The sequence below is a fragment of the Pholis gunnellus genome, assembly GCF_910591455.1.
Source record: "Pholis gunnellus genome assembly, chromosome: 12".
Taxonomy (NCBI): Eukaryota; Metazoa; Chordata; class Actinopteri; order Perciformes; family Pholidae; genus Pholis; species Pholis gunnellus.
The window spans coordinates 9067237-9079616 of NC_136539.1; the positions used below are offsets into that span (position 1 = coordinate 9067237).

The 12380-nt window shown below is 39.4% G+C and overlaps 1 protein-coding gene across 1 annotated transcript; it reads left to right on the top strand.

Annotated features, from left to right (window-relative positions):
* Positions 1–1514: 1514 nt before the first annotated feature.
* On the top strand, positions 1515–12375 carry phf11 (PHD finger protein 11; the record flags this gene model as incomplete). The annotated part of the gene is made up of 17 exons (XM_079170240.1): positions 1515–1625; positions 2949–3053; positions 3160–3293; positions 3428–3462; positions 3549–3634; positions 4145–4157; positions 4927–5003; positions 5100–5122; positions 5539–5606; positions 5701–5789; positions 5904–5923; positions 7687–7721; positions 7810–7907; positions 8114–8252; positions 9227–9514; positions 9625–9696; positions 12240–12375. 17 exons carry the CDS (start codon positions 1515–1517, stop codon positions 12335–12337), a joined length of 1491 nt encoding a protein of 496 aa, XP_079026366.1. The 3' UTR covers positions 12338–12375.
* Between the last annotated feature and the right edge of the window lie 5 nt (positions 12376–12380).

Sequence of the window (12380 nt, forward strand, 5' to 3'; positions counted from 1 at the left end):
GGATCAGAAATGAAACTGAAACTGACCTATTGGGTTGCCAAGTTTGTGAAAACCCACCATTTATGCTTAAATCCGTTTTTTCAGACCAAATACATTGCAGTGAAAAAAAACCCTGTTGTAATTGTTTTCAATTTTATTTTTCGGTATTAGCAAGGAGGCATATTAACAATTAAAACTGTAAATTCTGAGCTGCAGTAGCCAAAAAAGTTTATAAAACCAAATATCAATAAAGTAAAAATCTCAACAACTGAACTAATCTTGTTGACTACAGCGATGAAAACTCCACATGAAGCTTTCCGTGGAAGAAAAATAGTATTACATGTAACATGTAACACATTTTACAAAGGGAACTATAAGTTAAAACCATCCATTTATACAAGATCAGTGATTGCTGTGTTTTACTTATAATATAAACACACTATAATGTCTTTGGAACAATAAGCTACCATCTTCATGGCCATATACCAATGAGGACACCAAAGTCACGTCCGCAGTAATATTTCTGAAGAAACATGAAATGACTTGAAGGAGAGTTACACAACACAATTACACGTACAGCATTATACATGTTTTGTTGTTGTTTTTAGGGCTAATTCTCATATTTTGTTCAATTAAATCTGACACTTATAATAAAAGGAATTTAATATGTTTTACTGGCTCCAGATCCTCGATAGATGTTACAGAGAATACAATTAAACTTTAACTAAATTAAATAAACTTATTTATTTATGATGTGATTAAAACAGTTTTTAGTGGCTGGGATTCAGCTTGTTGAATTAAATTCATAACCTCAGTATTTAACTAAAACGCTGGCCTTCCCTTGAGGGTGAAACATAATACAGTCACTGTTAGAAAAATCATTAAATCATTGGACATTTATTCTTGCAAGAAGGAAGAAAGTTGAAACACAAACAAGCTGTTGCATCAAGGCTGCTCGAAGGTCTGACTCCGAGCAATTTGTTCCAGTCCCAAGATCACCTCTTCGCAATCAGCGACGTCGTCGTCGTAAATCAGCACTGCGAACGTCTTGACGCCTTCTGTAGGTTTATTATCGTTATTTAGGGTAACGAACTGTAAGTGTTCTTTCGGCAGCCTGCTGCTTCCTTAATAGACTAAACAGCTGTGCTGCTCAGTGTCAGTGAAAGTTCACAGCAAACCATTTGAGGACACAGCTCCAAACACGTAACGCTACAGATGACATTCACTACTTATTAAATGCATAATAATTAGCCTTTTAGATGTTTCCCCATCAGTCACTTATACAAAATTAACAAAAAGCTTAATTCTCAAGAGAATCAACTGGCCTGAGGGATTTTGGGAGATCGGGGGATATTACGGATACAACCTGGCAACCGCACCAAAGTAAAGGGCGGTTAATCAAACGCGAGGAAGTAGCTGGCGCTTAGTTTACAAGCACAACGGCGCTGCACATCTGCACTGTAACCGTAATTACACGTTATTACGGACGTTCTCATAGACAAGACAAAGAGTTTGCATGCTGTTAGTCGACAGAAATGGACGACATTAACAAAGTGTACTGCCTACTCTGTCAGCGGTGCGAAGAGACGGAAATAACCGGAGTGTTAGCCACTAAAGAGAAAGTCGCGGCTCACCAAAACTGTTTGGTAAATATTCACATGTCCGTCCTTTGATTCTTCATTCACTTGTAGCGAGCAGGTTAACGTTAGCTAGTGAGCTAAAGTTAGCAAGCTACGTTACAGCTTTAACGTGGTTTAAACGTGACCTTTGAGCCTCGTGCTAAAAGGAGATAACATGAAAAGTGAACGACAAATCTGTTGTTGTTTGGCTTCTTCCTTTGAAAAGATGGAGACAGATAAGAGCAGAAGAGAAACTCTAACACAAACTTCAGGCAGAGTGTGGAGCTCTTTCACTCTGGCTGAATAGATAACGGACTTGGTGATGATGAAGAAGAGCACAGTTTTGCATTCAGAGGGGACTCCTTTTGTCAAACTCGTTCCTCCTCAAACTTATTTTATTGGTCGTATGCACAGCAATTAGCTACAGTGAAGCTGTCGCAATGAAAGTTTAAGTTTAATGGTTCAATGCTACTGCAAACATGACACAGTGCAGAGGATGAATATAGGAATAACACAGACTATAGCTATGTCCCAATTCAGGGGCTGCATCCTTCGGAGGACCCAGCCTTCGCGGTCCACGTGGGCTGCGTCCTTTGAGGACCGGGTAGGCTGGACCGTGCGGTCTACGAAATGAGACACAGCTGTTCCCGCCCCGCCCCCTCTTGCTGCTCCTGTCGCCTAAAATCCCTGCTCAACAGGATTATATATATATTTATAGTATATATATATATACACATTTATAGTGTGTGTATATATTTATAGTATATATACATTTATAGTGTGTGTATATATATATATATAATCCCTGCTCAGCAGGATTATAAATATATATACATTAAACTAAACACCTTTTCAGTATATATGCAGCCTTCAAGGTTTTAGTTTAGTGTTTAATCAGTTATTCAATAATTAATTCATAGATCTTTTTCTATCTTTTCCAGAGAGAGATTGGATTTCCTTCAGTTCACGCAGGTTTATTTGCATCACGCAGAGTACAAGTACACCGAGCTGTCCGGAGTCAACAATAGAAACGTACATCACTAAGTCGGGGTCTGCTGCTTCGCGCTCTTGGTCCCTAAACTCCTAGATAAGAGAATTTACAATGTTTACCACGGACATGCCAAAACAGATTTTGGATTAATCTCCTTCCTCGCTCGTCTTCCTCTGATTTCACATCTGGCAGCAGGTCACAGTGACCAGCCCTCTGTTGGAAAACCTGCATTACTTGTACATCTGCTTCACCCCCCCCCCCCCCTTTAATCTAACCTTGAACGTCTATCTTTGAATTACAGTGTTATTATCCGACACATTTTGTCCTCACTCGTGTTCTCTCTGTTGTTCTGTTTTCAGCTGTTTTCCTCTGGCCTGTATTGCCGTAATTCCCCACAGTTTGACGATCTGTTTGGTTTCTCCGTGGAGGATGTGTTGAAGGAGGTGAAACGAGGAAGCAAGCTGGTAAAGATTCTTGATATTTTTTTTTTTAGATACAATTAGGCCGAATCCCTTCATAGTGTGCCGGAAGCTATTTCTAGTTGTGTTGTCTCCTTTGTGTTTACAATAGTTGTGTAACAAATGTCAGACGAAGGGTGCCACTGCAGGATGTGAAGTCAAACGCTGCAAGAAGTCCTACCACTACCCGTGTGCTGTCAAACACAGAGCTGAGATCGTTGAGGATGCAGACCTGGGGAAATATGAGTTAGTCTAACATAGCTGTGTGTTTATAGTTTACGTGTACAATATATATTTGTATGTCTAGAATATGTTCTTGTGTTCTAAAACACCCTGTAATGCAGTTTTTCTTTTCCTTTTTTTTGTAAAACTATCTTCAGGCTGTACTGCTCCAGTCACTCTCGACAAACACAAGGTAGGTGCCCTTCTTCCTCTCAACACTTTTTCGGTTTACAACATATTATGTGTTGAATTTTATTTATTTTTTCAATTTTTTTGCAGAAAACAACGGCTCTGTAAACGGACGCCCCTCCTCCGTCGCTATGTCACGAACTTCCAAAAGTCCGAGTGAAGCCGGACCCTCTAAGGTTTGATTGATGGACATATCTACGACATAGATGACAAATGTATAAATATATATATTATAACTTGAAATCATAAATAAAAGTTCAGCAATTAAAACACTTTGGCCCTGTAGCTTTCAGCAAACCTCACTCAAGCAGGAGGAAATAGTGCATTTTATTGACTATTCAGGGGCGGATTATTGCACATTTTCCACCACAATGTCTTATTCATTTGGTTTATTTGTTGAAATCTCAAAAAGACATGGGAGAGTTCTATCGGCCACAAAACCTGGTCTAGCAAGTAATGATATCCATTTTGTTCATGAGGTCCCTTGCCTTGCCTGTGAGAGAACAGAAGGAAATATCAGCTTGGAAAGTTTGTCCAATAGTATGTAAGTATGTTCACATTTTACAAACATTTCTTTATACGCTTATAACTAATAAGCTCCTAACATCAATATCTGATCCCGTTGTGACGACCAGACGTGTGTTTTCAGGTTGTATTGTAACAAACATGCTCCTGCGTCACATAAGAGGAGCACCAGCGGTAAGTCCTGCTAAGTTGTTAGAGCTTAAACTCTGCATGCAAATGTTTTACACACAAACCCGGGACTCATCCAGATGTTCTTACCTGTATTTGTTTTTTTTATTTTGAACTGCCTCGCACGATGTAAACACACAGCTTTTAACTAAATGCATCTCATATATACCGCGTTCAGAGACAGCTGTATTTAAAACCATCAATTTACCTTTTTGTAGCTTAATAGTCTATTTTACAGTTCATTTACGTATAAATAACTTATGAATTGACTATTCGGTACAGCCCTGATGCAATTAGGAAATAAATGACCACTGGGTGAAAGTCCTCAGTGGATGTCATCACTTTCACCGTCATTTATTGACACATCCCACTTAAAGACGTTTGTCCAACAGTTAACTCTCATCTTGGGATGACAAATCAGACAGTGCTTGTCCTTTTCTTCTGGTCGGTTATTCTTTCTGTCACATATTTGATATCAAACCGTATCTGTTTTACCTGAGCCACAGTCCGTATCTCAGCGCTTATTGCAGCCAAAGCCTCTTTTTCTTTCTTTCTCATCTTCAGTCCCGTGGGAAACCCTTTGGAACGGCAGAATGATTCTGATTCACTCACATACACACGGTGTTACGAACAATATTGGCCAGTACGCACTTGTCACGAATGCGACGTCACGTTGCGCGTTACTTATTACTTGTTACTTATTTTGTGCACAAAGTAAGAACACACATAAAAGGTGAATGAGGCCCTGAATTGTCCTTCTTCTTCTTCTTCACAGGTGATTCTACATCAGCCAGACGACTGTCTGTGTGCAGCAGCGAGTCATCCACAAGTGTGAAGCCTTCGTCTTCCAAGGTATGAATATTGTTCGTAGTCACCTTAAATAAAGCTTTTCATTTCTTTTCCGAACTATTCAGTGATTTGAATCTTTTTTTTTTGCTTTTGAAACAGAGACGGTTGACTTTCGGAGACGGGTGAGTGTGTGAGAGTTTGCATGCTTGACTTGCTCCAGATTAATTGTGCCGTCCACCTTTTATACCTTCTGTTCCCAATTTCAGAACTGTTCTTGCACATCATAAAGTTTTAGTTATAGGATGAAAAACTCCAGAGAATCCTGCACCATTGTCTTGAACTCAGACCTTTATCATCCGCGGTGCATATAGACAGACAGCACCATACATATACAGGCGAGTGAGAGACTATAGCCTTTAAATGTTCGGTGCCGTTTGACTTCATGATCTTTGCTCGACGAAGGTCTGAGGATCAAAGTGAGTACAAGTGACAGACAGTGTGCAGGATTCTTTGTTTTCTTTGTCTGCTTTCCATAAACTGTTTATTAAGTGCAGCAGTCACTAGAGCTATAATGCCTGACCTCGGTCCTCTGTCACAGGCAGGAAGGGACCGCGTCCAAACGTAAAAGGCGGAACGCGATCCTCACAGATGATTCTTCAAACTCAAGTTAACACACTTACATTACATGAGAGAATGTAACCTATTTAATACTCTTGTTTTAAGCGGCAACCCGATTTACTCCATTTCACATGTGCTCCAGGTTACAATGAGCCTGATTCAGAAATGAACATATTCGCCCCGGTCGAGACGGATTTTGACGAAAGTGCAAACTCTGTTCCAGAGTCCCAAGTAAGTCTTAAGCTTTGCTTATTCATCAGTAACGTCGTCATGAGAGGCTGAAGATGCTCAATAGTCTGATAACAATTGTTCTTCTCTTTCATTTCTTTTCCCGCCTCTTTCTAGACTGTGTGTCAGGTGATCAGGTGAGATCAAACCTTTGTGGTTAACTGAAATTATAAATGACATTTTACATCATTGTGTGACCTTATTGAAGCTACTATGTCAGTGTGTGTGTGTGTGTTGACTCATTTCTGTGGTACGTTTTCTAGTTTGTGGTGTAGTGTTGTGTTGCATTATATTGAAAGATGTGGCTTTTTTTTTCACCTCAATTCCTCCACACTTTAGAAATATCACAAACACATCACCAGTGATGAAACAATGAGTTAATCCATCACTTAGTCAAAATACCTGTTTACGTGATGTTGTGGTTTTTTTCTACGTCTATGTTCAACTTCTTGGACTTTAACTTTATATTAAACTTAATACTTGAAGGCTGGCTTAATAACTAATTGCTATCTGACTCGTGGAGAGACAGCACAGGATTCTCACTAAAAAGAACTCAGAATCAACTGACAATACAAAGAATTGTTCCTTACTTTATACCCTTGTTCCCACTTTTCACCCTCCCACTCTCAATCTTCCTCTAGACAGTCATCTCGTTCATCGTGTCATACAGTTGGGATTAACGACCCCGGTACATCGGGGGCTTTTTGGGACATCTGGTCACATGAGATATATCATTTCTCTGCTAATGAAGCCTTATTTGGATGCACCCCTGCTCTTCTTCTTTAGAAGCTTCGTTATGAAGACATAACGTCTATATCTTTATATTTAATCAATTCTTTTAGAAGCTCGTTATGGAGACGTCACGTCTCCATCCTTACCTTATCAATTCTTTGTGCATGGGCGTACTTTAAATGACGTTTCCCTCAAGCTTCCATCCGTCCCCGGCTTTGTGCCGTTCAGCCCTCTATGCTTGAATGACTGTGTGTACCAGAGTCCCTACGGTCAAGCTGACCCAGCAGCGTATGCACAAAGGACAGCTTGTTCCCTTGGGACACAGCGATGGCGCCACTGCTGAAGGCAGTTGAAAGTTGAAATTTGCTCTCTTCAGCAACTTGCTATTCAGAGGTTAATAAATAATATAACATGGAATAATATGACACAGACTGGCCATTCGGCTGCATCGTAAGTACTTTTACTTTTATAACTTCAGCAACATTCTGTTGATAATACCGCTGTGGTTTTACTGAAGGATTTGAACGCAAGACCTTTCTGTGTTTATTATTTGTATACTGTTGTATTGCTACTTTTACTGAAGTAAAGGATCTGAATACTTCTCCAGTCATTTAAAGGTCTTGACCAGCTTTATAAACTGTACAGGACATTTTGCAGACACGTGTTCGTGCTGTGTGATGGATAAACAAGATAATAGAGACCAGAGCGGAACAATTAGTTGATTATTCGATTAGTCAAAATGAATCGTTAAGCTATTCTGATAATTGATTAACCTTTTTATGGATTTTTGTAAACTAAATCTGACCATAAAAACACATCAAAGTCGCTGTTACTCACGGTGAGACATCGGTGAAAAATACTCCGTATTAGTCGCTTGCTTTGACATAAACTCTGTGGTTCTAAAGTTCTCCAGCCGTTCTCCACATATGCAAAGACCACACACACAGACACACACACACACACACACACAGACACACACACACACACACACACACACACACAGACACACACACACACACACACAGACAGACAGTGCTTGCTTTATTGTTAGATTTGGACAAAACAAGGAATCTAAAGACATCAGCCAAAGATGATGTCTTGTGATGAGTTTTTAACTATTTTATTCTGCTGTAGAGAATAATTGTTTGATGATGTCGTCCACACACAGAAAAGACAACCAGAGTCCCACTGGGTCCACTTCAGGTACAGTAGGCCGTCACAGCAAGCTCTGTGTGTATTAAACCTGTGGCCAACATACAAATAGTTTGCTAACTCTTGCTGTCTTCTGTAGGAAATCAGCTGGAGGATGGGAGCATCGCTGGAAATAAAGATGGAGATGAAACAATCATACATTCAGTGGAATGTTACATACTGCCTAGCTTTGAAAGTGTATGTTTTTTTTCTTCTTTCTCTCAACTATAAAGTCTCAACTTGTCTTCTAATTTCTCATTTAGTCCTGAAGTAGATTTGGTCCTTCTCTCTGACAGTCAACATAGTAACTTAAAGCTTGTATAATTGTAATTCATATACGGTGTATCATCCCTAGCGGAGCAGTATTACCTCACCTGACATGAAACATGTTTGCTTCCTCTCAGGATGGTGAGTCGCAGAGTCTGCTGACGCCCGTGTGTGAGCCACCTTCAGCGACGACGGCTGTAGTCTCCACTCAGACCGCTCCAGCTTTGTTACCCAGCGTGGTTCTGTTCAAGACAGAGGTAGAAGAGTCAGACGGAGGTACAGTTTACTCTACGTACTGTTTCACATGCGGTCAGACGATGAGATGAACTTTAGTGTGTTAAGACTAAAATTCAGTATATAATCATAACCAGGATCAAGACTTTAGATATTGATATTGTTTCCTCTTATTTCTTAGAGATCAGAAAGGATTTAATGCTGGTTAGTCTTTTTTATCCAACTAGAAAACAACTATTATCTTGAGAATTTGGCAGAACATTTTCTTGACAATCTACATAAATTCACCCGTTATCACGAGAAACAAGCTCTGTTATCTCAAGAAAATGAGATAATTAACTCTCCAGATAACAGCTTTAAAAAGAATAATTGCAAGCATGGCCGTTCTCGGCGTCTGTAGTCGGCTACAGAGCACTTCTTCAGTTTTTCTGCTCAGGATCACTGTTGCTGGCTGTCACACTGGCTTTGGACCAGGTTCTTGCTTTGAGCCACGGGCTACCTAGGGTTGGCCAGTATGGCTGGAATACATGGCACCTTGATTAAAGACTTTGTCTCAGTGTAGGATGGATTTTAATTACCACCAGCAGTGAAAGACGCTGCATGTTAACCAGCAGTGAGGCCAATCAAATCGTCATTATGTTGATAGCAGCTCGTCCCACGGAACAATAACTCAACTTTAAAATGCGGAGATGTTGCTCTAGATGGGATTTAAATGTACAGGAGGACCAGCGAGCTCTCTGATAAACAGTGGTTTGTAATTATTATTGGGGTGGGGGTGAAAAAATTACCAACATACACACATCCAGACGGGATTAAAATCCTAATAAAGATTATTAAAATAACATGTAGGAAATGTACTCCAAAATATGTGTGTGGCCACGACAATCATGTGAAGTACTGAGATCATTTTCATGGCTGTATATATCCTTTGAAATGAATAATATATGGGAAACGGTATACAGCACTTGTATGAGAAAGATGCTGTTGTTGAATGATGTTTTATTTCTTTCTTTCAGGGTTCAGTCCTGATCAGAGTCCTGTCCACAGTCCTGCTGAACACGCTACTGGACCCGCTGTCCCACAGCAGAGCGCCGCTGGACCTCCTCCCTCTCCTCACCGCTCCAATCCTCTCTATGGTACCCGCTCACCTGCACCTCCCTCAGACCCGGAGCCCAGCTTCGACTCCGCCAGCTTCTGGAAAAGCTGCAACGCGGCCAGATGCACACAGGCCCTCTTCACTGATTTCATTGATGAGATGAACGATATCTCCAGCAGAATCCAGTCGGACCTGGCCAGCCAGGAGGGTGAGGGACCATACGAGATACCCACAAGTTACTGCGACCGCATCTCTGGCTCACCCTTCATTTATGTGTCAAACACTGGAACATTAAAGCTCTCGCTCTTCTCTCCACAGATTATGACCATGCACTGACAGTGATGACTGCTTCTGGGAAACTGGCAGAGCGTGTGGCCAAGCAGCAGGAAGGTGAAGTGAACCCGTGTTTCCTACAGGATTTAGTGAGTCGTACGCTCTAGGGCGGCATTGTCCCCTGGATGAAAGTTTTGTACTTTTTAAAGTTAAATGCATCAATCTAGTGCACTTTGACAACAAACTATTATTATTATATTATGACTATTTTATGGCGTTCTACACATAACTTTTTTATGGCATTCTTTACTAATACTTTTGACATTTTTTAAGATAATATAAATTGATTTTTTTGGTGAAATAGTTTGTGACCTTCTATACTGTAACTTTTCTGTGACATATATACTCTGACTTGTTTTTTTTTACATATTTAAGGGAATTTTATACCAGGAAATGTTTTCATGACATACTATAACAGGGTGTTATATTATCTATCTATATTATGAAGTTTTTATGGCATACAGTACTTTGGCATTTTTTGTGACTTACTATACTCGGACATTTTTACACCTCCACGCTGGCGACAGCAGTTGCCGGTGGCATTATGTTTTCGGGTTCCATTCTTGTCAATGCAATATGTCAGAAACACCTGATGAGAATTACTTCAAATTTGGCACAAACATCCACTTGGGCTCACGGATGACCAGATTAGAATTTAGTCAAAGATCAAAGTCACTGTGACCTGACAAAACATGTTTTTTGGCCATAACTTTAGAATTAATTTGCTAATTACAAAATTCACACAAAATTCACACAAAGTTATGACTTTTGAGATCCAAAAGGTCAAAGGTGACTTTTCATAATGTACATACAAAAACACTTTTCTGGCCATTATTCAATACCATAACTCAGGTACAGAAGGGGATATTGTGACCATATTTGTATCCCCTTTGAAGCTGTGGTGATTGTAGATCATTAGTGCTGCCGGGTTGAAGTTGTGTGTGAAGCATCTACGTTGAATTTGTAGCTTCTTTCCATCAACATCCAAATGTGAAGCATTGTCTTCTGTCTTGGCTACAACTTTATGTTCTGTCAGAATCATATGAACACATACAAGGATTGTGAGTCTGTTACACACTAATAGACACACATCAGATCAAGAACAACAAAGCTGAACAAATATAAGTCAAATCAATTTTATTTGTATATCCCTTCATCAAAACAGTTGCCTCAAGGCTCTTCACAATCTGTACAGCAAAGAGAATTCCCTCTCCTTAGACCTTGTCCTTCATTCATCTTTCAGCAAAGAGTCGCCAATCTGCCACAGCTCGTTGTAGAGTGGGTGAGAAGGGTCATCTATGATGACTTTGATTTTGTCCGTTGACCACCTCTGTGCACTGTCCACACTGTCCAGTTCTGATCTGCTGAGTGTAGAGATCCAGTGTTGAGAGTCAGGTTGGAGGATGTGGTGGTACCTATCGGCCTGGGGTCTGCCCATCAGTGAGCTAAAGATCCAGTCACAGAGGGCAACGTTTAATCGCAAGTCTCTGAGCTTTATGATGAGATCGGAGGGCACAACAGTATTGAATGCTGAACTATAGAACTATAGACTACACCATTCTCACAAGGTTCCTCATTTTCTACGGCATATTAAACTATTACTTTTTAATAGCAAACTAAACTATGACATTTTATGACATGCTATACTATGACATTTTATGACATGCTATACTATGACTTTATGACATGCTATACTATGACATTTTATGACATGCTATACTATGACTTTTTATGACATGCTATGCTGTGACATTTTATGACATGCTATACTATGACTTTTTATGACATGCTATACTATGACATTTTATGACATGCTATACTGTGACTTAATGACATGCTATACTATGACATTTTATGACATGCTATACTATGACATTTTATGACATGCTATACTATGACATTTTATGACATGCTATACTATGACATTTTATGACATGCTATACTATGACATTTTATGACATGCTATACTATGACATTTTATGACATGCTATACTATGACATTTTATGACATGCTATACTATGACATTTTATGACATGCTATACTATGACATTTTATGACATGCTATACTATGACTTTTTATGACATGCTATACTATGACATTTTATGACATGCTATACTATGACCTTTATGACATGCTATACTATGACATTTTATGACATGCTATACTATGACCTTTATGACATGCTATACTATGACCTTTATGACATGCTATACTATGACATTTTATGACATGCTATACTATGACCTTTATGACATGCTATGCTGTGACATTTTATGACATGCTATGCTGTGACATTTTATGACATGCTATGCTGTGACATTTTATGACATGCTATACTATGACCTTTATGACATGCTATGCTGTGACTTTTTATGACATGCTATACTATGACTTTTTATGACATGCTATACTATGACTTTTTATGACATGCTATACTATGACCTTTATGACATGCTATACTATGACTTTTTATGACATGCTATACTATGACTTTTTATTGCATACTATACTATGATTTAATACTATACTTTTTCTTTATTTGACATTTTCTATAACCTACTATAACTTTAGTTTATGAATATATATATTGTTCCACAGAGTTACAAAGGAAACAAACGGAGCTGCAGAAGGCGACGGCTGCTATGAAGGAGGTCGTCTCAGCACTGAGGACACGAGTCCATCAGCAGAACCCGTAAGAACATGGATCAGTGTTTAGAGTTCTTCTCTTTTGTCTGTGTT